Source organism: Pleuronectes platessa, chromosome 6, assembly GCF_947347685.1.
Source record: "Pleuronectes platessa chromosome 6, fPlePla1.1, whole genome shotgun sequence".
Taxonomy (NCBI): Eukaryota; Metazoa; Chordata; class Actinopteri; order Pleuronectiformes; family Pleuronectidae; genus Pleuronectes; species Pleuronectes platessa.
In genome coordinates, this window is record NC_070631.1 from 7,991,293 (window position 1) to 8,017,588 (window position 26,296).

Genomic DNA, 26,296 nt, shown 5'->3' on the forward strand with positions numbered 1-26,296 from the left:
GGCATACAAACGAGCTCAGTGACTGGGACCCACCACAGCGCACCCCCGAGCAGTGTCTCAGACAGATGGGAGATATTTGATCAGTGGTCAAAGACCTTTACTCATCCTCAGGGAGCAGGAGGCAGAGAAAGACACCCCCCCCACCACCACCTCTGTCAAACCCCTCCGTTTGTGTGTGTATGTGTGTATGTGTGTGTTGGCTTTTGGATGCATGGGAGTTCAGCCAGTGCCAACACTGAGAATCACCAGATTCTATAAATAGGAGCTTTAAATTTACATACATAAACTCATCTTGTTATTTAAATATATGAGCCATATGTGACTGAAAATGCAGACTGACGTTGATAATACTGAACAGGATAAAAATGACCCGTCTACAAATTGTATCGAGGCAAACGATGTGTAAAAGAGGAGATAAATGAAACGGCAAATTAATTCAAAGACACAAGTGAAGATGATTTCTGTTTCACTCTTCTTCAGTCAGACTTCTCTGCTCAATGGACAGTCTGTTGTGAAGCAGTCTGTTATTTGTCAGTTTTGTGAATTCTAGCTAAATATAAACTTTTCAAAGCAGGAGCATTAAACAAAAAGTAAAAACTTTAATTAGCAAAAGGCAAGAGTATATATACACACACAGAAGCAAACACTTGTGTCTGCATCTTGTGATATGATTGTAAGGCTCTATTATGAACACAAAAACAACACCGAAGACAATTATAATCACACACGCACACATTCTCAGTAAAACTGAACTTCAACAGAAAAAATAAATATTCATGATCAACAAGTCTCTTCAAATACAGAACCGTCTCGTTTAAAACAAAGTCACACTCGCATGTACCAGAAAGTCAACAGCGCTACACTGAACTCTCTGGAAATGTGGGCAGGTTTAAGTGCAAACAGAAAGAGAACCAGAAACCAGGCCACATTGTGAGTGCTTTTGCAAATGAAGCAACACTGGGATAAAAAAAAACGGAATAATAGCTCACACTTCATAACCGTTTCACATTAATGAATAAGATGGGAGCTGCGTGTACAGTGGCTCACAAACTCAGCTTTTTGAAATAATCGGGAAGTTAGATTCCACGAGAAAATGCCCCAAAAACCAGAAATGAACCAACTGTTTTCCAGTAAGGATTCTGCACATTTGAAGGGTTCATCACAGAAGAGAACGATGAGGTCAGTGGTAAGTATTTTCACATAATGTTGAATAACAACAAAATTACGGAGGGTTTCTGTTCAAAAGAATAACAAAAAAACAACAAAATGATCTTCAAGTTGTTTGCTTTCTGTCACATGAGACTGTTGGGCATCCTGAGTTATTCAATTTCACATCAAATGTGTTAAGTCGCACACAAGTTAATTTCAAACACAAAAAAAGCAATTTTTTCATTCAGCGCAATCTAGTGATTTGTTTTTAAACATTCCTCAAAAGATAAGTAGAACAGCGTGGTCTTGTATAAAACCTTTTTCCATGGCAAGCCACAAAATTCAAATGTATAGAGGACACAAAATGTACACACAACGAAAATAGCCCTGTTATCACCGTGAAGCTCTTCACGGATCTTCTATTCTCAACAATACTTTTTTTTAAAGAATCTGTGCCAAGACGATGGAGTTAGGATTTCGCGGTCATGTCCCACAGCATTCATCCGGAGTGACAGAGGCACATTTAATATGCATTAACAGCCTGTGGTGTTGTACTTGTGAAGAATAGAGACCAGACGGAGAGCTTCATCACGACTTGTAGTCTGGAGAATAGAGCCGCGACCTGGGGCTGCTGTTCGGGTCCGTCCTGTGTAACGTGTGGTTGAAGGAATTTCCTACTGGAGTGTTGAAACCTGAAAAAGAGAAAAATAAATGTAGGTAAATGAAGCATTTACAGCAGATTGGGCACATAAGCCACGTTTTGTTTTTGTTTGTCAACATGTCAGCGCAAACTTTCACTTCAGCAAATTCACTGTTTTGTGTAAAGGTCATAACAACTCACTTTATGAAAAGATTTTATAAACCTAAATGTAAATTGAGCAAATCAGTTGATGAAAATGTCAGAATAAAAAAAAAAGGGAGCATAACTTGATTTAAAAGTCTAAATCAATCACTCAGATTTTTTTTTTCAAACATATAAACTGTGTTTATAAATGTAAATTGTGACATCAACACTGCAGCTACAGACTTGAGGACTGATGAAACGCTTTTTCTTGCTTGGACACCCAAATAATCTTTAATTTACTACGGGTGATATGAGCGTTTCTTCAAAAACACCATCCTGACTCATGTAATTGTCCTGGAGGTTATCAGACACCTCTCCCATCTTTTCTAATTGATTTTCAGGTGGAGCTTTATTGCTGAGTGGCTTCACAGATAAACGGGTAATAAAAACTTCTACTTACTCATTAGATCAAGTGAAAACAAACAACAAATTGCTCCTTCGGTGGTTTATCTGTCTGACTGTTTGCTTTAGTGTTTACTGAAGTAGCTGCGGTGTCCTACCTGAGTTGGGTGGGGGCGTCCTCTGGATGAAAGCGGGGTTATAAGTTTGTTCCTTTGGAGAGAACACTGTGTGGAGCACTGCAGAGAATAGAAATGAATTTTAAAACACGTCAACACACAGCTCAATGTAAATAATAACATCTTGCAAGTCATGAAATTCCTTAAATTATGACAAACACAAACAGATATTGTCAATTTAGGACAGTGCTTATTTTTTAAAATAAATCTGTTGCCTTCTTTTTGTCACCAGAGACAAACTCAGTCAACACTGCCTTGAAATACTCTAAGGTCTCATTTTTTTTAGGTGACACATTCAAAAACATTCATTATAATGATCGAAAATAAAAGCCTGTCTTGTATAGTCCCTTCTTAAACAAAGAATGATATAAGATTTAAAATAACTACAGTAAATTCAAACTTTTCCCAGTGCAATATTTTCATTAACCCTGGGCAACCACAGCAATTTTCAAATCAAGTTTAGGTGAAGCACCGATGATGATGATGGCCGTCCCAGCCATCAGGGCGAACAGGGTGAAGAAGATCATCTGGTAGCAGTTTATGAAGCTGTGCAAGGAGTGGTCCCCCCCCTCCAAGCCAACAACTGGAGCAGCAGCTGCTGGTACAGAGCAGTGGAAGAGATAACAGGCTGTCAAAACCTAGTACAGAGAACATATGACACACTAACAAATGTTGGCTACACCTCACAGGGATACGGATGCTTGTTACAGTGGTGCTGAAATGGTTTCTGAAAACCTTGACTGTCAATGTGTTTATGTCCTAGTAACAGATTATTGACTGTTTTGCTTGGGGGTTATGAATTGCCTTGCGGGGCTGGATAAAACATTTTGCAGCCAGACTTTGTCGACACTACTACGGATATTTCCCCTCCGTTTTTAATCGCTCAAACAAGCATGCCAGGCCAATAGGTGGCGACAAAGTCTACAAACGTCAAACCAGTATGTAGATGCCATTGTTGTTGTGGGTTCTGGTACATGGTGGTTTGTAAAAATCTCAGTTTAGAGAATTCAAATACTGATCATGTTTGGACGGGGAGGTCCAAACAATAAGGAAAAAGTTAGTTTTCCAAAATGTCTAAATTAGTGTGAACACGGTCACTGTAATCAATGGAAAATGTGTGTATAGAGGTAACACTGCTAAATCTGAGGTTTATTGTTGGAAAGTCTGTTCAAATTTGTTCAAACTTTTCTATATAAGGTGACGGGTGACTACTAACATACACATAAACAACACTCAAAATGACTGGGTTGCATTGAAAGGACTTCTGACCTAGCATCGCAGCGCTGGGATCCGACACGTGAATCAAAGTGACTGGGATCAGGAGACTCTGGCCTGAGGAAGCGCTGCTTATGGAAATCGAGGCAGACACTGCTGCCTGAGGGTCCACGGCACCGACGGTGAACTTGGAGAAACTGGGAAAATCTTGATGCACCTCCATCTCTTGGACAGCAATGTTGGGAGAAGTAGACACTACCTGAAGACAGAGAACTAAATCAAACTTTTTTCCTTAAACAGTCGTACTAACTGTAAAAATGTAAGAATAAGACATGATATTAAAGGCTCTACGAGACCTCCATGCTGGAAAGGGTGGCAGTGGGGCCGTAGACTGTGAGCTCAGCTGATGGATGCAGGTTTGAGAGCAGCAGCTCAGTCTGGTCTGAGTAGAGGCCCGGCTCCATGGGCAGTCTGGCACTGACTTGTTCCCCAGAGAAAGCACTGCCCTCTAGCCCTGCTTTCACCAGCAGGTTCGTCATGGACATGCTGAGCACACGGGTCTGCTGGTCAGACATTGGCTGCAAGGTCACGGAACATGCATACAGGCCTGGGGAAATAGAAACGAAAGAGGCAAAGGTGATTGTTCAACATAAAATATTGATGTGTGTATTTAGAAAAAGACATGTCTTGTTCAGTGTGTGATTTAAGTGTCTCAGAAAGTTGCAAGGAATCTATATTCTGACTCTGTTGTCTTAATTTGTCAATCACAATCTCCCACGAGGACCTCAGTGGGATTCAGCTGAGTGGTTGCAGCCTTGTAATCACACAGTGGATTCCCTCCAGAGATAAGCCAATAACTGGGGTGAAGTCCCAAACCCCAAACACAATTAGACCAGTGCTTTCAAGCAAGTGTCCTCAGTTCAATATGTCAGCCAGACACCTTTTATAGCCCCTACTAAATTCATTCAATGGCCAAAGCAGGTATTGATTATGCCCTTGTAAACAGCATTTTCCTGCCCCTCGTGCTGTGCATACATATGAGATCTGTGCCTATGTTCGGTTATAAAAGGGATTTTAAACCCGATACTTGGTAGGTGAAAAGTTAAAGGATGAAAAAGAAAAGGAGCGTTCAGTTTATATATTAAACACTAACTTGTAAAATCAGTATAACTTAGTGGTTGACCATGGTTCATCACCATGAAGGTGATCTCCATGAAAGTCTGAATTGAGATGAGTCTTACCAATGCTGGGGTCAAAGCTGATGTGTGTGTTGAAGACATCGTTAGCAGGGAACTCTATGGCGTCGCTGGTGAAGCTGAGATGGCAGCTGACTAAAGTTTCTGGCTGCAGTTGAGGAATAGCTTCAGTCTGGGCAGGGGAACAGGTTCCTGCAGGGAAGCAGACACTTAATATATGTGCTTATTACACACATCAGTGCTTTACTGAAGAAAAGTTTGATCAACTTTTTTAACGTACGTGTTTTTACATTTTGGAAATATGCTTTTGTTTTGACAAATGAAAAGATCAATACCACTCTTAAATCTGTACACAAAATAAACAACTAGTCAGCTAGATAGCTTAGCGCAGGACTCAGGGGAACAGAGGTAACAGCTAGCATGGCTTTGTCCTAAGGTAAAAAAAATCATTTTACAACCCCTCCCTCAAAAGCTCACTATTTCAAAATTCATGCCTCATTTGCTATTTTGGTACAAAAATCCAGAGTGAAATATAGATTTTACATTTTTGTCCTGTACAGATTAAGAAAAAAAAACAATGTTCATATTAGCGGTATGGCAGGCTAAGCTAAGCTAATTGTCTCCAGCTTCATATTTACCGCCCAGATATGAGAACTATTGATCTTCTCATCTAATTTCGGTCAGGGAAGCGATAAGGAGTAGTTTCCAAAATGTTTATCTATTCCTTTAAACTAAAACTGATTCAGGTCAGTACCGATGAGGTTGGTTCCACTTTCTCTTGTGTTGAGTAGGACCTTTGTCTCCTTGCCGTTCCTGATGGGTGCAGGCTGTGCCGTGGCAGTCGTTCTCGTTGCTGCCTCCACTATTATCTACAGAATCACACAGCAACAGGAAATAACCAAACAAGAACATCCAGGTGTGTGCTTGTTAAAATCACATTAGAATATACAACCACAGCTAATTGTTTACATCAATCACGCCAGACTGTCGTGAAAGAAACCAATTGAAAGACAGCCGAGTGTTTAATACAACATTACTGATGCCTCTATCAATGCCGGAGTTTATTTTTGTGTTCATGCATAAAAGCCCCTTTCTGTTTAAGACTGAATACAACGCACCAGATCTCATCAATTCTCACTCTGCCCAGAGGAAAATATTTGGATAAAATTGGTTTGCATTCAGCTCTCGTGCAGAACGGAGTCAGATACAGTGACACTCACGCTCCATCCCGTTTGAGACCAGCAACAATGGTAGTGTCATGCACAAAATGTTTCTGAAACGTAATGGATGGAATAAACACCTGCTCTGTGTTTTATGATGTCGATGATGATTGTTGAGGGATTGATACATTCTCATGCACGGGCAGAGAAGATTTAAATCTCTGGAGAATTTAGAAGTGGAAATTCTTCACACCCACAGATAAAAGAAAAAACTGATAGTCTGTGAGTCACTATCTACAGAGGACATACCTCTCTGTAGGTTTTCAAAACACCAGGTATTTCATAGTACACGGTGACTGTCCCAGAGTCTCTGGCTACGGCTGCACCACTTCTCGGATCCACCTGAAGAACACCATTAGCTGAGGAGCTCCAAGTACCGTGAGCACCTGCAGAGAAGGCAAGATTGTGTCAACTTTAGAACAAGATTTGTACACTTTGACAAGCTAAAATGGCTTTTTATATGAAGGTACAAATATAGGGCTCTCTCCTCTGCCAAGAGAAATACTAGAATTACCTTCAACTAAAGATAAAAAGCAGCTTTATTATCCTTTAAAAGAAATTCAATAAAAAGCAGAGCATGACAGATGCTGATAAGGAAAACCACAGCAGATACACAACTAGAGCGTCATCATGAGGGTGCTAGATCGAAAGCCATTTGACGATTAAAGTCAAGATGTAGTTTTCTTTCTTTGCTCAAAATAGCTTTTCTTAAAGTTTGATACACATACACAACACATTTAACACTGATCTCTTTTATAGAAGGGATGGAGAGGTATAGGCTGCTCTGTGTTGAGGGTGATTGGGTGGGGGGGGGGGGGGGGGGGGGGGGGGCAATATTGTACCCAGTGTACATCGGAGTGTTTTAGTTTTTTGTCTATTTGATGATCTGCATCGATTCATGCTTCTACTTCACAATGAAAATGTTTGACACACACATACACAACACATCAGATCTGTTGCGTAAACATGTAAAACTCTCACCATCTGGGCTGGTTAACTGGGCGGCAAAGCAAACTACATCTCCCACCACCAGTCTCTGGGCCTCCTGTGGATAGATAGCATGCTTGACAGCAAGTGGAACGTAGTCCGCGACTCCCGTGTTTTCACTGTCCCACACTGCGAGGAGGGTGAGGCCGGCGCTGACCGTCCGCACTGTCAGTGAGTGGTTACTGGGCCCAACCCCAACCTGCACCAGGTCATCTCTGCAGGACAGAACAGAATGACAGCTTTTATGTTATAGAATAAGTACCTATCATTATGACCAATTATAATTGATTGTTAAGTGCTACTCTCAAACAGAACCATCTGAATTATGTCCACATTAACTGATTTGTATGCATTCATTGATGCACATCAATGCTGCCACATGATTAGCTGCCCGAATAATTGCATTGTAGGTGTATAGGTGTTCCTAATAAAGTCAGTAAGAGTAAACATCAAAACAAATATTATAGAATGCCTGGTAGGTGTTGTCCATGAAGGGATAATTAATAATTAAGGGGTAATTTATTCAGGCATTTCATTTATACAGTTGTTCATTAAAAGGGGTCAAACATGGCCGATATAAAGTTTTTGTAACCTGATCAAATGTTTCCCTCAGATCGTCACTGCTACACTCTGAAGTCCATCCTTGACCGAGTGTGGGTTCAATACGTTTAGACAAGCTTAAAATAACCACTCAACTCACGAAACACTCAAAGTGTTTCATATCCTGCTGCAATAGTTCAACATCAATATATATTATTTTTTATACCTCTAAAAAAAATAAACTTTTTTCTTTTCACCTCCATTATCGAAGCATCTGGTGTGAACAAATTAAACCAAAGTGCTCAACATACACAGCAGTAAAATCCACCTGGCTCCTCTGAGACTCAATAGGATGTAATCACAGCCTGGTTCTGTAAGTCCCAGGGCTATCAGCCCTTTACTACTCGGATTTTGATACTTTCCCCCTAAAATGGCCTGCCAGCACCCGGAGAACAAGGTAATAGAATCAATTTATTGTGCAGACAGACGAGGGAGTCCCTCGTCGGGAGCATGGCAATGCTCCTCCCTGCCCGACATTCCCATTAATTTAGCTCACTCACTCGCTCAGGTAGAAACTACCCCATCTGAAATGAGGAACAGCCCAGTAATTAATGTTATGTTCTCCATGTAGAGCCTGCCTCTACACCCCATCATGACCTCAACTACACCGGCTGTTGTGTGCGGATATTGGTGAACTCGATCCAAACAAAGAGGAAATATATAATGTATCACAGCACCTACAGAGGTAAAGGAAAACATTAGGATTTCCAGAGTTATTGTTACGTGTATATAGCATGGATCAATATCATTAAACCAGACAATGTGGTATATATGCTAACTTAATTTTCAAAAATCAATGGTGTCCAGAAACCACATTTGCCATTTTTACATTCTGTCGGAAATTAATTTTCTGCTTAGCTGGTGGAGGGTGAATAGCTTGTGGGTTGACATGACTTGTCTGGCAGAATCTGAAATGGAAGTCATTAGGTTACGCAAGGCTGAACGAATGGACCACTCAAAAGAAAGGCCCTGATGCTCTCTCTCTATAAATAGCACACAACAGCAGGATAATGGCTTCTCAACCTTGGGGTACGAAGCAAACTGCATAAACAAATCCTCCTCGCTCCTTACCCCTCTCTAGAATTCATGTTTCCCTCACAGTGTCACACAGAATGCACAAATCAATGAATGGACAAATTAATGAATGTATAATTATATTGATAAATGACAGCAATTCATGAAATATAATAATAAGTGTTGAAGGACCTATAGAATGTGCAACCGACCTGTTTGTGGAAAACGTAAGGTGAGAGCTGGAGCTGTGCAGGGCCTCTCCAGTGCTGGCATGAAAATGGACAATGAAGGTGAGTATAACGCCCAGAGGGAAGGCCTTTAGGCTCTCTCCCGTGTGTGTGTAGAGCACTGGACTGGTACTGAAGCGCACATAGGACACAGGCACCACCTGAGGAATTAAAAAGGAACCAGTGTCACATTCGGTAGCTGCAGGGATAACGGTCAGCTGCCACTTCAGGGTCAATACAACTGTTGAAAAATCTCACTGGCCATATAACATAGGACACTAAACATTAGCCTGTAGCAGATGCAACAACACAGCTCTTGGTTTAGTATAAGAGATGGTACACGGTTACCATTTGATATACTGACGACAGTTTCACACAGATAAGCTATAAAAATCTGACAGAATATTTTCTTGCTCTCTAGAGGAAATAAAGAGTGTTCTCATATTCATTGAACCCTCTTTTTTAAATAATTCTACTGTGCCCCCTGAGACAAGCTGCATTTTTAATTCAAACACTACCTTTTCTATCGAAACCTTTGATAAAAAGATATAGATCTAGATGAGAAAGTTCCACTGCTGCAGGATGAATCGTTTTTTGAATTGCCATCTCAATTCACACCACTCTTCGATCTCATTTTTACATGACAACAACTCCTCCATTGCTGCAGCAGCAGGGAGATCTGCTGCATCAAACCAAGTGCTCCCTTATTTCCTTAAACTGTTACAAGAAATGACAGAACTGTGTTACACCACGTGACGATTTGTTCAAAGGAAGGAAGGGAAGATTTGAAAACAGATCATATATGTGTGGCATGGTGAAAATCTGTGCTTCATCTAGTGCCCAGCACAAAAACAACCACAACTTAGTTTTAAACTGCTATCTGCCATGGGGGACTATTTTCAATTTGTTCATTTATTTATTGTGACATTAAGTGGAAATTGCAATTCAACTCAACTGAACAGCTCTTTGAGTTTTATTGTTTTGTTTTTGTGGATGTTTGTCAGTGCATGTCTGTCTTTTCTTTTGGTCTTCTTTTACTTGCCCTAAACCAAATTGCCTTCAAAATGTATAAAGTTGCATTGTTTGGTAAACAAAAAGTGAGTCGGATAGATTATGAAATGCCGCTGCTTTGTGCAACTTAAAAATCAGTTGGTCACTCTCACTAGCATATTGGTAGTTGCGCCACAGTTTGACTGATTACGAGGGAAGAATAAGTAAATATTCCTCTGCTCCTTAGCTCTGCAGAACATATCCTCATGTATTCTAATTTTTGCATCATAAGTTAGTGTTAAACCCAGTGGCTTATCAGAGATGCATTAAGAAGGATTCAATAGTCAGTATTTGTGGGATACCACTTTTAAAACAAAAAAGAAATCTAAAAGACTCCTCATACAGTGGCTCTGAACAACTGACCTTCACAGCAAGGATGAGAGTTTGATTGACGCCAAAGGTCTCCTGTGATGTGACCATCAGAGAGGAGATACCAGTCAGAGAGCCAGAGGAGAGAAAGCCCTGATCATCCACTTGAGCCGTAACAAGCTGGTCGGGGGAGTTCAGCATTCGATAAGAGAGTGCACCCACACCATCCCTGTCAGAAAGGAAACAAATCTCATTCAGGTTTCTCTAAGTGGTGCAAATGTTTCTGACCAATTTTTTTTTCATCCAATTACAGCATCTTGCATCAAGGGGTAACTCACCTGTTTGTCTGGAGTTTGAGGATAGAGTTCGGAGCCATTAGATACTCCCCAGCCTCGACTTCAGGGTTAAGCATGTGCAGCTTATCATAGACCTTGATCAAAGCGAAATGTTGGATCTCCCAATTATTTGAGGGTTTTATTCAATCTTTCATGTTTTGACACTTATGAATGCATTTAGCTCCAACTTATCTGCAGTCTTATCACCTAACAGAGTTAACAAGTCCAGATATTGCAAAGCTGCGCAACTTTAACACTCTGCTGCCTTCAATGTGGATGCAATGTTTTAATGTTTTTCAGTTTTATGCCCAGTAAGTTGTAGCCACAGTGCTGTACCTGGATCTGGATTTCATCTTTGAGCTCCTGAAGCTTCCCAAACAGCTGCCCAGCCGTTGGGTCTGTAACTCTGAGCACCACCTTCAGCCCCGTCCTCCCTCTAGTTCTGCCAGTCACCCTCATGCCAAAGTTGTGTTCTGACTGGAGCTCCACGTTAGCCTGAAGGAGACAGGCACCAATATGAGAATGGCAAAAATAGCAGCAGCAAATCAAATAAAAAAAGACGACAGTGATGAGGAAGCAGGGACGAGGCAGAGGCTGACAAGGAAGTTGAGACAAGGCAGATGCTGGTTCTTAATCATGCTGTTATGCAGGGACATCACATCTTAAATCAATTTGATAAAAGAATTAAGGGAACAACAGGAACCAAAAATAGGAATGGCCGAGTGGCAGGAAGTGTACGTGACGTCAAATACAGGAGTAAAAAGCCTGAGTGCAGGGTACCTCAATGTGTCTCGACTGCACATCCAGGATGTCTCTCTTGGTGGTGGACCAGTGGAATGTCAGCCCAGGCAAAGCATTGCCAAAGGAGAAGGGTGTTAGACTATTGGTCAGACCCATCACATATACAGGCATCTGGAAAAAGAAAAAACTGTGAGTACAATATCACCCAGAGAGAATTAGTTTTTCCCAGAAGTATTATTTGAAAAATCTAAAAATCATACCTGTGCTCCTGTCTTCATTCTTGTGATGGGTGCTCTGATGCGAATGCCTGTCAGAAGCACAACCTCAACTTCCACTTGATCCTGAAAGAAGACAACCAACACATCATCTGTAAAATTCAGCCAAACATTTTTCCACATCACACACACATATACATAAATATATATATATATACACACACACACACACACACACACACACTTACCTGAGACACGACAACTAGCTTCCCACTTTCGGCATCAACAGCTTGGACCAGTCCAGTCACGGTGACGTTACCAATGGCAACTCCCCTGACATGGCCCATGCCGTTAACCGAAGCCATCTCTTCATTGGAAATTGAGAAGAGGATATTGGACTGAGGCTGAGGGCCTCCCTCAGATGTGATCTGTAAATGAAAAGGGAAGGGATTGATGGAGAACACAGACACACAGGAGAGAGACAGCGACAGTCTAGTCAGTTGCATTCATCAATGAACAGTTCAATAACCATTTGCTGTAAGCGATTATACTCTGTGTATTAAACTACTCAAGATAATGAAATTGGAAATTCAACAGAAATAATGTGCAGTATATGTGTGTTATTAAGTTTAATGTTCAGCAATAAGGATGCTTCTTGGATAGATGGTAAATGCTTTGTAATTAGGGCAATAGTTGAAGCTAATTAAAGGAAAGCTGGATGTTAAAACCAGGAGCAATTAGGCTAATGTCATCTTCCAGAAAAGTCCTGGCAGATGCTCTTTTGAAAGATAAACAGAGGCCAGCTGTTTCAAAACAGAGCCTCAGTGTCAATGCTGTACAAACCTGCATCATTGCTCCAATTAGCAGAGTGATTTTCCTTGGGATGAGTTTGAATGGTGGGAATACCTACAAGTTAGAAAACAAAGTTTTAATACCTGCAGCCTATGCAAGAGTCCCAATTTGAACTGTTCTAGAAAGTCACACAAGAGCTTACCTCAATTTGCTGAGGCGGGGATGATATTTTTCTCCCATTTTTATCCATGACAACAGCCGACAGAGTGGTCTGACCAATAGAAGCACCCTTTACCAGGAAGACGGCTGTATCTTTCTCTGCAGACTCTGCTAATGGACTGCAAAAAAATAACAAATAAAAAAAGACATTAAAAAAACTTAATTAAATCAAGTTAAGTTCTTTAATCTTTCAGAAATGTCCCATTACTCACGTTAAAGAAACTATCGCAGAAGCCGCCTTGAGTTTTAGATTCATGAAACGGAAATAGCTGGCCGGGAAGGGCTTCTTGTTATCGTCCAAGACTCTGACATATGCTCTCACAGATTTGCTAATCTCCACCTGTGATGGAAATAAATGACACCCATCATTAGGAAAATAATCGTTTTGGTTCACAAGCAGGGCAAACCATGTGATACCACTTCAAGACAGACCATCTTTCATGAAAAATGAGAAGGGGAACATGAGGAGAGGACAACCATATTCATGGTCACTGAGGTATTTCAGAAATGTGCGGTACTGATAATAGGGATCAACTAGTCAAGGATTGCCTTGACCTACAAAGATTAGGATCATGGGGATAAAAACTGACCTTGTCAACCACTCTCACATAAACCTCCAGGATGTCAGAAACGTGTACTGTGGCTTCGGCAGGTGCTGGAAAAGCCAGACAAAGGTCGTGAACCATCACCTTCACCACTCCTGGGTGATCGGGAGAGACCTGAGCAGACACAGAAAATCAAAGGAAATTTCAATTCTCTGCATTCAACGGGTTGATTTTGAGCACTGATGTATTTACATTTTATCCACCTAAGGAATACAATCATAAAGTTTCTTTAAAATTACAATTGTTTTAGTCCTGTTGTGTATTCCCTAGAACTAATCCCTCACAAATCACAGTCCAGATGTTTCTTCTTACCTGAGCCGCTCCTTGGGTTTCTTGGAAGACCACATCCACAATACCATTAACACTGGTATTGACAAAAAAGTGTCCTGAACCCTCCCGCAGGGCTAGACTCGCCTACAAGACAAAATACATCACTGCATTGTGAAAGTGCTGAACATGAATGGAATGACTCAAATAACTGCATATCCCATATCTGAGGAAAAATTGTTCCAGTTCATGGTCATGTTTGTGTGACATCAAAGAGGCCCACTGCTCACACTCAGTTTGTAAAATCCTCTTACACAGGTCACTAGCTGTTATTTAACCCCCACACCTGCCAAACACTGCTCCTATATCAAATAGGATTAGCAGAGGTAGGCCCACGGAGCAAAGTTTCCACTGTGTCTGGTGCAATGAATATTAGGATTTGAATTCTCTCTTATAAATGAGGTCGAATTTAAAAGGTAAAAGTTTCCCAGCAGAGTAGTCTGAATACTAAAACTTAATAAGTAAAACGCAGCTATACTTTTAGTAAAACAACAGTTTGTGTCAGCGCTCACACTTAACGCAGGCACATGTATGCAAGACCACAACACTGATGATTTGGTCTCTTACCCGCACATCCGGATGGTTGTATATCGTCAATGCGTCTGGAGAAACTTTCACATCTTCAACTAACAGGAGCTCCAGAGTGGCAGAGACAGGGGTCAAGGGGTCATACTGTGAAGAAAAGGAAGAGGGGTTGAATTAAGATTAGTGCTATGGCTGCATGTGTAATTATTATGTCAACTGAATATACAGTTTGCTGGTCCTGCCTCATTATTAACCGAAATCGGAGGAGCATGAATGGAAATGCAAAGCAGGTTGAAAATAGCAAAAAATCATTACAACAAACAGAATGGTGAACCGCCTATATATTTATAATCTGATTATTAATAACCTTTATTTAATCAATTTATCTCATTGACCCCATGTGTTAGGGTTTAAAACTATGATTGTTTTGAATAATGTTTCATTTAGCTGCTTCTGCTTTTAAAGAGGAAGTAAAAATTGTTTTTTTGGTGGTTGAGTCATTGTTTTCACTTACCGGACTGGGAACATTGGCTGCAGCGAGATGTGAAACCTGGTAACCCAGAGCTGTCACTGTAATAGCAGCAACACCGGTCTGCTGATGGACAAGGACTGTCTGACGTCCTGTCAAAATGACAAAGAAAATAATAATTACATGAACCAACTTTTTTTGCTAGCACCAATCGATAAAGATTCACAAGAACCACAATGGAAATTCATTCCCAATGTATAACTCTCCATCTGCTGCCAATGTCGCAGCTTTTTTCTCCTGGTTTAGCCTCATTCGTTTCCAAATGTCTACAAAACATATTTAATTTAAGCCAACAACCAACTCTAAAAGGACAGAAAAGGAAAGCCAAACAGGTTTGTGCCTGGTGATGATGCTTTACCGTGAAGTTTCATCTGTGTGTTGCCATCCTTGAACAGCTGAAGCTCCATGGGCACCGTGGGTTCAATACTGGCCAGCAACACTTTAGATGATTCCCACAACACGCTCAGAGAGCTGAAGTTGTCGAACTTCCTTCCTTGTTGATCAAAAGCAGCCAAGTCCAAAATAGGGTTACGGTAATTTGACACAGGGACCTAGAAAAAAATAATGTTATATGAAAAAGTAAATATTTGACTAAAATTATGAGGATCAAGACTAAGCTATGGCAACTTTTATACTATTTTTTTTTACTGCAATAAAAAATTAAATGTAACTATGCATTTTGTTTAACGGTAGATGTTGCTGTCTTCAAATGGCAGGTATCTAATTAAAACAAAACTGGATCCCCTCTTTCAAAACAAAATTCCAGTGTCAACAGCTATGGATAAACTTAAATAATCACAGTTGAACAAATACCAGTATAAAAAAACGAAGCTAAATGTACACAGGTAGGCGACCCTTATTACATCACATCACATTCATACCACTTGTTTGTTCTGCTGCAGCAGCGGGCAGGTCAGGTCCAGCTGGGGGCTGGTATACACCGGGACCAAGGTGAGGCGAGATGGAGGAGCACATACGAACTTGACTTTTGCCGGCTCCACAGCAGGATAAGGATTGGTTACACTGGCCTTGTTCCCAACCATCACCTCCAGCACCTGAAACATACAGAATGACAAATCAGTTAAGAGCTGGTGACAAGGACGCAGCCATATGCATTAAAGATAAGCAATTATATTTAATCTTTAAAGTACAAGAAATTAAGGTATTGAATCTAATCATGCAGTTCTATATTTGATGAATAGAAACAGCAAGATGTCAGTGGACCCCACCTGCTCTCCCAGGACCCTGCATGTTGCTCTGACCCAGTGCTGGTTATAGTTGTGAGATGAAGGACTGGTCAGAGTCAGGGTCACACTGGCCTCATCCTCAGCAGCCAAGTTGCAGAAGAACTTTGAGGGCTCTAAAACCCAAGGGCGTGGCCCGCCCTCGAACAGCATGTCTTTAGATGATCCCAGAGTCACCACAGCAACAGATACAGGGTCAATAGCCTGCCAAATAAGATTTTTTTAGAAAATGCAATACTTAATGCAGTTAGAGTCAGACACACAGAGACCACTTCAGGAAGAAATGCTTTTAGAGACAGCTTTGAGTGACCGAAATGTAATAACACAAAAGATATCTCAAATATAAATGAAAGCACATAATGGTTATTCTAGCGTCAAGAGGAACTTGGCAGAGGGAACGTTAAGGTTATACACAGCTGAGAAACAAAAATGGGCCACCCTTTAGCTGCCAGAAAAATCACACTATGATAGCATGTCTATCCTATAAAACACAATCAAATGATTTAGATACAAAGCCCAAGAAGGGACTTCAAACAGCACCTTACTTTATTCTAAATATAATATGTAGGAAAACTAAAGCTACTTTTAACTGAACAAGAAAGATTAAAAACCAATTAATGACAGGAGATTTGATCACCTCATCATACTGTTGAATTTAACGCTCCACAACGACAGTTGAAGCCAAATTAAATCCTCTGCAGTATTATCACCCAAGCATATAAAGCAAATCAGTGTGGCAAGTGTATGATGCATAATTAAATGCATGGAGCACAGAGAAAACCCAGTGGGAGAACATTTTAACACTCACTGGACACTGCAATTCAGCTTTGACTGTAAGGGGAGACTGTGTGTATGAATTGTAAGTGTGTGCACGAGTAAGTTTGTTTCCTTATAGAAGACAACGGCTAATTGGTGCTTTGAGACTAGTTGAAAGATTAAAAGCAAATCGCAAAACAAAGACTTCAAGACTAATACACTTTACAGCTGCCCCATGGCATTTAAAATCTGAGGTAGCAATAAAATATACAACAAGAAATCCCAAAAGGAAATTAGAAGTTGGATATGAATTGTAGAGGCCTCAACGTTAATGGTGAGCAAAATCCTGGAAAGACAAGACCTGTGGACTCACTTTGAGAGGAAGATAGGCAGCAATGGTGATTTTGGCACTGAGGTGAACGTTGCCATGGGTGTAGCTGACAGTAAGCATGGTATACCCAGGGGCCAGGGCCTTGGCTCTCACCCCACTGCAGTGGCCCTCGCCTGGGGCCAACCTCCCTGGATCAGGAGAAAGAGGAAGTCAAAAACTTAGCATGTGCTATTACAATTTTCTATTAAGTATCTTCACCATGGTGCCCCAATATATTCCAAGTTTCATAATGAACCAAAAAAAATGCAGTTCACATAATGACAAAATAGATCTTTAAGATAGTGTTTTGCTCCTTTTATTCCTTGCACGGCTGTCTGCTATTTGCCTCATGCTCGCTCAGTCTCACCCTCATTTAGCATTTTAATGTCCACGCAGACAGCCAGACCTGCTTGTATCAACTGCAGATGTGTGCATGGCCGTGAGTGGAATTCAATGCAGTTCTCACACACGAGAACTTATCTTTCAATTAACTCTCTTGTCTGTGTAAGTGTCACTCAGAGCGAGCTGCACCCGTGCTACCGCTACGGATTGTATCAATTTTGTGGGAAACACTGAATAACCAGGGACATCCTATTTTCACTTCCTGTCCTAAACCCTACAGAAAATACTCATTTGTCCCCGCCAAATCTTCTGATTAATAATTTTATATATTTCAGAATGAAGGCCACTAACAAAAGAACTTTCAAAGAGATAAACTTTGTAAAGACACTCTGAAAGCCTTAAATAATGGAAAATGTTTCAGTGTTATAGAGGATTTTACCCAATAGGTTTGTCAAGCACAGTCGTGTGTTACCCTTTGAATTACTAATACAGATTACAGTATTTGTTATATCTTTAATATTCTTTCTGTGATGTGAAACTGCAAGAGGAAGTGTAAAGCTTGGGGAAATGACTGTAATAATTTATGTTTTTATGAGTTACAACTGTAACAAATACACTGAACAAAAGGCCTGTACCAATGTAAGTAGACTACATATTATTAATTAATTAATTATCGAACTGACCTCCTCATATAACCCAGCATCACTCCAGCATGGTTGAATAAACCTCTCCCACAAATTATTTTCCTGCCACTCTATGCTTCAAACAACCATTCCCTGGCCAGGAGTCATGACCCTAATTGACACTAAACACACTGATTAATGAATGAGTCCTTTGAGTTATGACCCTCACTGAATGCTCTTCGACGTGGGCTGCATGAATGAATGAATGAACTCACCCTCCATCAGCTCAAAGACTCCCTGGCTCTCCTCCTCAACCTGCAGGTCAAAGTGGGAGCAGTCGCTCAACATAACCCGCTCTTTCTCGGCCTCCTCCAGCAGCCCGAAAATTCTGAGAGGGAGATCCAGAACCAGACCCACTGTGGCCTCGACTCGGCAGGGAGCGAAGTCCATGGCCAAAGGGTCAACAACAAATACCTAAAGGGGAAAAAATAATATGGGAAAACTACTCCATACCACTGATTAATTAGCTAAAACACTGCTTCTTCACTGTGGGGGTGGGGTTTCATCAGAATATTATAATGATAATGACATATCAACCCACTGTTATTACAGCTGTCATGCATTTCTTCATGTTGAGTCCCATCACTCATAATAGGAAACCACTTGGGAATATTACTTTTGAGAGCTTTAAAAGTAAAGAAACAAGGTCCACAACGTCTGTAGATCCAATAATAAGCCTCTTAACATACATACTAGGAGCATATTTTGTTTTAGCTTGAACAAAAAAATAATTAAGCCTCTTTTCATTCCTCTGGTTTATAATAATGATTTCAAAACAGATAAAAACAATAAAGAATAATCAGTATAGCTTTCGTAATAATATGTAACAGGTATGTTATAATGTGATTCCATGACAACTTACCTTCATTTGGCCAAAGTGTAGTGGGTTGCGTAGATCATGAGCGTAAACTACACTCATACCAATGTCACTGACTGTTGTCATCACTCCTTTCACGGTCAATGTGGCGACAGCTTTATTAGAGGAAGACCAGCTAAAGTTTCCACTCCCTCCCGTAGCCTGTCACAAGCAACAGAGAAAAGGAATCATTAAGTGTACCACAATGACACCTCCCATTTTTGATCTATCATTCAGACACAGTGGTAAAATGTCAAAAGCCTTAATTAAGACTGAATTTGTATTAATTACTAAAAACAGACTCATACAGAAGGTGTCCAATGATTGACACTTCTGCCTTTTGGAAGATTAAAACCATTCAAGACCGAAGTTTTACATATTCTGAAAAAGAAATGACTACCTTGATTGTGTACTGGTATGCTCCAACCTTGGGCTGCCATGGAAATGTGAGAATACTCGGACTCAGAACTATAGGGTCATAGATCTCCACATCCTGTTCGTTGTGGACGGGGTTGGCGAGAGCGTGGACACTTCCACTCTGAAACAGAACAGAAGCCACAGGAACTGATCAAGCTCAAGCGGACGAAATGGGCACAAGGTAAATGCAGTAATGATGCTCAAAATGAAACAGAGCCTGATGGGATACATCGCTGTTTGACTCACTTCATCCACAACAGATTTTAGGGTTGCATCAATGAGAGTGAGGCCTTCTTTGAGCGCTCGGACATGATGGTACGATCCATTCAGAGACGAGTCCAGAAGTTCAAAGTACTCCGAAGGAAAGTCAGTGACAATACGGACATTCTGCAAAATCAAAATAAACCACAAAGATGTGTAAACTAACGCCGTAAATTTTGGATCACTATAGATCAATGCCTGGTTTCAAACTGTAAGGATATTTTATACGTATAATAATTTACGTATAATAATTTGGCTGCCAGTGGTCGAGAGGTCAGGTCGGGACAGGTTACCAGCGTATGAGAAAACCAGGCAAGAAAAACAAACCTCACAAAACTACAACAGAAGCTAATTTGTGCTTATGAAATGTACAACTTTAGATTTTATCATCACAATGCTGGTCACGGGGTGCGTTTCATACACATTCTCTAGTTACGCATACACACAGACATACAAGTTACATTATTCTAAATTAACTTGGTGATTTTCCTGAAGCGCACTTACATCAGAGAGGTAAATTTTGTTGCCAGACTTGTCAAACACTTCGATGGAGATATCATATATTCGGCCTGTTTCAAGAACCCAGCTGTCTCCGGGATGAATTTTAAAACCTAAAGAATTTAAAGATAAACAAAAATTGGATGAGTTTTTTATGAAAAATAAATAAATAAGTCACTTTAAAATACTTCCCATTATGTTATTAACAGAAGTGCAAAAACAAACCTAGGTAGCCTGGTTCTACCACAAACAGAGTGCTGTTGGGTAGGCGGGACACTCCTTGCATCCGAAGACCTGAACAGATTTCACTAAGGAAAACTAAGTCAGACACATTCAGAGATAATGACACCTCCATAGTTTGTTATTTTTATAAATTTTTAAACTGCTCCTAGTATTTCAAATCAGATTATCTACACTTAAAGTATCAGTGTAAAAACACTTTAAATCAACACATTTAGTCAACTGAAAATGTCATGGCAAAGTGCATAACATTACAACACATTTAAACCTCCAGATAAGTGTGATTTGTCAGAAGGATACTCTTATGATCCAGCACCACGTTGATGTGTCCCAGCTGAATGGCTGTGACTGTGGAGATGCTCTGATCCAGACTGGACACAGCAACATCTGGGTTTCCATTAGGGCCGACCACACTGTTCTGCAGGTGCAGCTCATACTGATCACAAGGCATAGAGAGCTCTGGATAAACACAACACAAACATCAATCAACTTAGGAGATGGCCTTTCTGCACTAAGGAGAGATTTGAATTTGAAAAGGAAATAGGACAGCTGTTCCGCTCAGATGGTCACACTGATTGACGTCAATGATAAAATTCTTTAACTCGACCAAGGATGTTTTCAGTGCCGTTTAATTGCAAGTAAGATTATGAAGAAAACTACTGGACCGATAACCACAAAACTTGTTTTAAAGAATGTGGTCAGGGAGGAACACATTCAATTTTGGATCAGATCCAGGTTTTTTTATACACATGCCATAATTAGGAGAGTAATTGTCTGTGCAATTTGTTGCAGCTTGAATGAATTTAAGGAACGTGTTGGGCCTTAATGTATGTATGCCCTTATATTAAAGGCTGTCAACTCATGCTAGTGCTGGAAGCTTCTTAATGCAGCGTAATTCACAGCATAACCACAGTTAAAGTGAATGTAAAATGATAGACTTTAGAGTCAGACCTGCGATGGAGCCCTGTCTTATCTTCAAGACTTTGTATCGGATGGAAGTTCCCGCCAACAAGTAGACATCATGTGCAGGGCTCAGCAGGATGTTCTCTAAAATCAGCAGTCGCACCTCTGCAGCACCCACATCCTGTGAAACAGAAGCCATAGTTACAGAGCAACACAGCTTCAGCTTCCTGCCTAAACAAACCACGATGAAAGCTTTGAGTGCTCAAAAATAATAAAAGGAAATCAAACCAACAAATCTAAACTGTTGTTTTTAAAGAGAGATTCTATATGATTACTTAAAATAACATTTCTCACAAGCTTATTTTGTTAGAAGATAAAAGGTTCTCCGGATGAAAAGAAATGTGAGCAACAAATTCCTCGACAAGACATAAATACAACTTAACTGTCATTACTGCTGTGTCATCTTATAAAAGACAGGAAGGCGCCATTACTATTGTGCAGCAGACTTTTGCTTTTTTAAGTCCGCATCTCAGGAGATGAGCTATCACAGGTTTATTCAGAACTTATTCTGAATTATTTTTCTTTTACAAATAGACCAAAAAAAAAAACATGTAATATTTAGTTACAGCTGCCAAGAGTTATATAAATGGTTTGTACCACTTAGCGGCTTACCTTGTATAATGGCTCTTGTATTTTGGCTTTCAACTTAGCATGTCCCGTTTTCATTCCTGACACCAGAATAATATCGCCCTGTTTCCCAACACGCTCCATTTCAGATATGTAACCAGGGGGCTTGTAAGTGGACTCAGAGAATTTAAGTACCCTTTAGAAGAAAAAAAGAGACAGATTACAAAATACATTACAAACCTAGACATTATATCTGACCTTAAGAATTATTATTTCCGGAGTAGGAAGGTATATAAGTGTCGGGAGAAACATGTCTTGTCAACTCTGGTTTGCTATAGAACATTTCATTAAACCAGGCTTGTCAGTAGAGTTTGAAAGATGCATTAAGAAAAAAAATCTTACCGTAATGAATTGTAAGAGTCCGAGAATCCATTCACATCTACATCTTTCACTAAGGTCCAGTCAAACACTAGACCTGCGAGAGTGCTGAAGGTGTTTCCTGTTGAATGAAAAATAAGTTAAGCATGAAATCTTAAATATTTACATAGAAAAGTTTCAACGTGTAATATAAGCCTGGGGTCACTACTGCATGTGTTTGAGAGTATAATGGAAGCTGAGCACAAAGCTCCTGGGAGTTAAATTAGTTTAAACAAAGCCAATAGGCATTTCATTAAAGGATGCAGGCTGTCCATCTGCAATCTAATCCAAGAAATCTAAAATGCACTTTTTAGTCCAAAGCAAACAAAAACACTAGGCCCCGAAGCCATCATCAGAAAGAATCAGGCTGGAGCTACAGCTCATTAAATTAAGTGTGTTTGCCCTAAATGGAACCAGTCGAACAGAACAAACAAAGCTACCACACAGCTGCAGCCGGAGGGAAAAGAAAATGCTGCCTAGAGCCAGTTCAGTCATTAGGCTGAGAAGTCTTTAGAGAAGCAAATAAACAATAGGATGTGGACTGCTTACAGAATCAGGATGGAGTAATATCACAAGCGTAAAAGAGAAAATTTAACACATGCAGCCAATAAGCTCGTATAAGACACCTTCAGAGTCCAGTGCTTGTATTTTGAGAGCCAGTGGTGAGTCCTCGAGATGGAGTTCTCTGGTGGTCGATACTATTTGGATATCACTGATGATGTCGACGATAGCATCACAGCGCAGTACTTGTCCTGTAACTGCAAGTGATAGAAAGAATAAAACATGAATATACAAGTACACGATAAATGCCGCACTTTCTCTTAAAGCTTCAGTGTGTAGAATTTAGTGACATCTAGAGGTGAAGTTGCATGTTGCAGCTAATTACCCCCAACTGACACTCTGAACCTTTAAGAAGAAAAGGCTTAGAAAAGAAAATGTCAAGATATTCTAAAGGTACAATGTTTATTGAGGCACAGAAATCTACTTCCTGATAAAACCACTTTATTATGAGTAAACGGAAATGGCAACAGAGATTAAAAGCTCCACAGCTTCCTCTGCTCTTAATAGACCGTACTCTGCACCCAATCAAGTCAAATGTGTCTTTCCTGGTCAGCTATGAGGGCCGTTGCATGAAAGACAGATTACATGAGATTATGTTTTGATAAACCTATAACAGCTGGAGCGAGTTCGCCCTCATTCAAAGGTCAGTGACAATGGACTAAAAAGATTTGATTACAACAAAAAGCCATTTGAGACGGATCTGGAAGGAACAATGTGTCTGATTATCCCGATTACAAAGCAATTGCTCACAACTGCTGGTCGTCCATGACAGGCCTACTGGGCCAAGGGCAGCAGATGACAAATCATTCTGTCCCACAAATATGTGTGTATATTTGGCGCTTTACTATCGAATTGTATTTTTCTTGAAATTGTCATGTATAATTTCTGCTAATTTCATCTAAAAACCATTTGAATATATTATAGTGAACTTTTCAGATTGTCCATTCTTTGAGATTATTCACCAGCAGATTTTGATCAGAGTTGGTATAACAGGTCGGATATGACTATACTCATACTGTATACAGTTATAACCTGTTGTTGCTGTAGCTACTTTTAGCTCTGAGAACTCCATTGTTGTGTTTATTAGTTCTTCATATTATAGGACATTTAAAAAATGTGGCCTTCAAACAATTCAGTGATTCTGAAACTGAAAGAAAAAGCTCCTGAAGGTTCTGGCAACTACAAAATGAACACGTAGTAAGAAAAAGTAAATCAAACTTTTGTGGTAATGACCGCAAGCAAGTTAAATTCAAATTAACTGTCTTACTATAGCTGATAAGAGCACAGGCTGATATGCAAAACTAGCCAGCGGCAGCATCAAACCTACCGACAAGTGCCCTTATTCAATATTACGATGTGCATGAGACCCAAGGACATCAGAACCGATTAAAGTTAATTATATAAACAGTCTCAGAGGTAATTACAACTTTGACCTTATCTGTTTCTGAACGCAACAATATTGCCTCAGTTGCAGTCGATTCTCAGCCACAAAAAACTAAATAACAATACATAAATGTTAATTCCAATGACAATCATTCCCTGGTACATTAACTATCTGTAATTATCAAAGTGTTTCTTCAGAGTTTCATATAATAATAATAATAATAATAATAAGTAGTAGTCACCAACATTTTGGGGGTTTTGATTTCCTAATCATCTTTTCCTGTATGAGCTACTTGAGTTGATTAATTGTTGGATATGTCATCACTGTACTTACCGACATCTTCAGCCAGAATGATGCTGGTCAGTTTAGAGGGCTGCGTGGAGAGAGCCTGGAGAACAGCTCTCCTGGAGCAGCCGCTGCCGCTCACCTCATCCACAGCCTGGATACTTGCCACCTCTGGTCTTGTGGACGACCTGGAAGAACATGACCAAAAACAACAATGTAGTTTGAACTGTTCATCCTAAAAACATTGAGTTGCAGCTTTACTGCACACTTAAAATAAATATCAGATAAAGATACAATGTAATGAAAGAGAAACAATTCCATTCTATGTTGCATTTATTTAGTTTCCCTTTCATTTTTATACATTGCATGTTTCCTATTCTTGCTTTCCCATTTGCTGCTCTAACAGGCAAATTTCCCCATTATTGGACCAATAAAGGATTATCTCATCTTAAAACCAATATCGCCTGATGTGACTACTTTTAACTTCTTGAATAACTTCCGCTCATCCCTTATTAGGTCAGAGAGAAATACACTGATACAAACGTTTATATGATTATTGATTTGCTTAGAAATGTTAGAAAAGTAATATCTTCCAGGAAATAGTACCAATGTACAGTAAATCACAGACCACCTTGAATTGTTCTGCCCAACCTTCTAAACATTTCTTTTTAATAACTATCATATATTGTAGTTTTCGTGATTATCCATATGACCCAATATCAACAATGTAATCTTGATCTACTTTCCAGCCATAATCTCTCTGCCCTAATTCATTTTAGAAAACTAAATATGGATGTGAAGTGTACATGAGGTTTATTACTTTATTGAAAATGTAATAAACACCCACACCTTCTTCCGGGGGAATACCCTCCCTCTACAGAAACCTGCAGATGAATTGACCTGTAAGTCTAACATTGTAGTGTGGTGGTCTTAGGCCCCACATGACAGCCATGAGGTCACTCCACAGCTTACAGTAGAACTGGGACATGTGACCCTCCTTCACCAGACTCGAACCCCCGCCGCTTCACTCACCATCTGTAGCAGCCTTCAGTGGTTTCCAGGGTGAAGTTGATCCTCGTGCTCCTGGTGAGCGGCAGCAGCACTTTGGGGATGTTTAACTTGGAGCTGCCGTTCACTTCACACACACTTATTATTATTAATAATAATAATAATAATGAGGAGGAGGAGGAGGACAGCAGCGACACACACAACCGAGTCATTTCCGCTTCTCGAGGCTGCGCGGATGTATTGGCTGAGAGACCGACGTTGGGTGAATGAATGAAAGAATGAATGAATGGAGGCGGTAAAGAAAATAATTCGCGAGCTAGCTAAAAGCTTCCTCCTTCACATGAAGTTCGCAGCAAGTTCAAAGTCTCCGGTGGGCTAACAGCGCTACTTCTCCGCTCGGTGACTTCCTGTGAGCGGCCACATGATGGAAACAGGCGCCGTGTCCTCACTTGTCCTTTGCTCCGCTTGTCGCTCCCCCCTCCCGGGCGGCTTCAACACACGCGGCGAGTAGGAGCCTGACAGCCGCCGGTTTCTGCGTCACTGTGCGCGGCTAGCGGTTAGCACGTTAGCAGGCTAAAGCTACACACAAGCATGTTTGGTACAAATACCCGCCATTAGCGATAATTGGACTGGAACGAGCATGCCGGGAGACAGGAGACGTCATCGAGCAGGCTGCGGCCGCGGCGAGGATGACGCGCTTTCTTAAAGAAACAACACGCACATGTTGTTTTGACATGGGGTGTCATGAGAGGTGAGCAGGGGCGGATCTATCATTTGACTGTCTGGGGGGCAGACGTTTCACAGAGACATTTATCAAGAGCAATTCC

The 26,296-nt window shown here is 40.5% G+C and overlaps 1 protein-coding gene and 1 long non-coding RNA gene across 3 annotated transcripts; one reads left to right on the plus strand and one right to left on the minus strand.

Annotated features, from left to right (window-relative positions):
* Nucleotides 1-579: 579 nt before the first annotated feature.
* Nucleotides 580-26,143, minus strand: nup210 (nucleoporin 210). 2 transcript variants are annotated; one of them, XM_053425168.1, is made up of 40 exons: nucleotides 25,494-26,143; nucleotides 24,510-24,649; nucleotides 22,858-22,989; nucleotides 22,217-22,313; nucleotides 21,860-22,010; nucleotides 21,236-21,368; nucleotides 20,585-20,743; nucleotides 20,270-20,338; nucleotides 20,051-20,157; nucleotides 19,532-19,672; nucleotides 19,269-19,406; nucleotides 18,875-19,030; nucleotides 18,228-18,426; nucleotides 16,991-17,136; nucleotides 15,847-16,065; nucleotides 15,499-15,672; nucleotides 14,976-15,168; nucleotides 14,603-14,709; nucleotides 14,131-14,235; nucleotides 13,549-13,650; nucleotides 13,222-13,350; nucleotides 12,844-12,971; nucleotides 12,615-12,750; nucleotides 12,464-12,526; nucleotides 11,869-12,048; nucleotides 11,666-11,746; nucleotides 11,445-11,576; nucleotides 11,001-11,159; nucleotides 10,668-10,759; nucleotides 10,384-10,558; nucleotides 8,956-9,131; nucleotides 7,124-7,344; nucleotides 6,392-6,528; nucleotides 5,677-5,791; nucleotides 4,968-5,114; nucleotides 4,083-4,333; nucleotides 3,781-3,985; nucleotides 2,984-3,106; nucleotides 2,494-2,571; nucleotides 580-1,841 (listed from the first exon to the last, which is right to left on the minus strand). In XM_053425168.1, the coding sequence occupies exons 1-40, from the start codon at nucleotides 25,679-25,681 to the stop codon at nucleotides 1,738-1,740; spliced, it is 5,688 nt and encodes a 1,895-aa protein (XP_053281143.1). In that variant the 5' UTR covers nucleotides 25,682-26,143; the 3' UTR covers nucleotides 580-1,737. The 2 variants fall into 2 exon arrangements, with proteins under 2 accessions (XP_053281143.1, XP_053281142.1); XM_053425167.1 differs by having other exon boundaries at nucleotides 2,984-3,109.
* Nucleotides 23,306-24,919, plus strand: LOC128442616 (uncharacterized). Its single transcript, XR_008338855.1, has 2 exons — nucleotides 23,306-23,435; nucleotides 24,522-24,919. It is a non-coding gene; the product is annotated as an uncharacterized LOC128442616 (long non-coding RNA).
* Nucleotides 26,144-26,296: the final 153 nt, after the last annotated feature.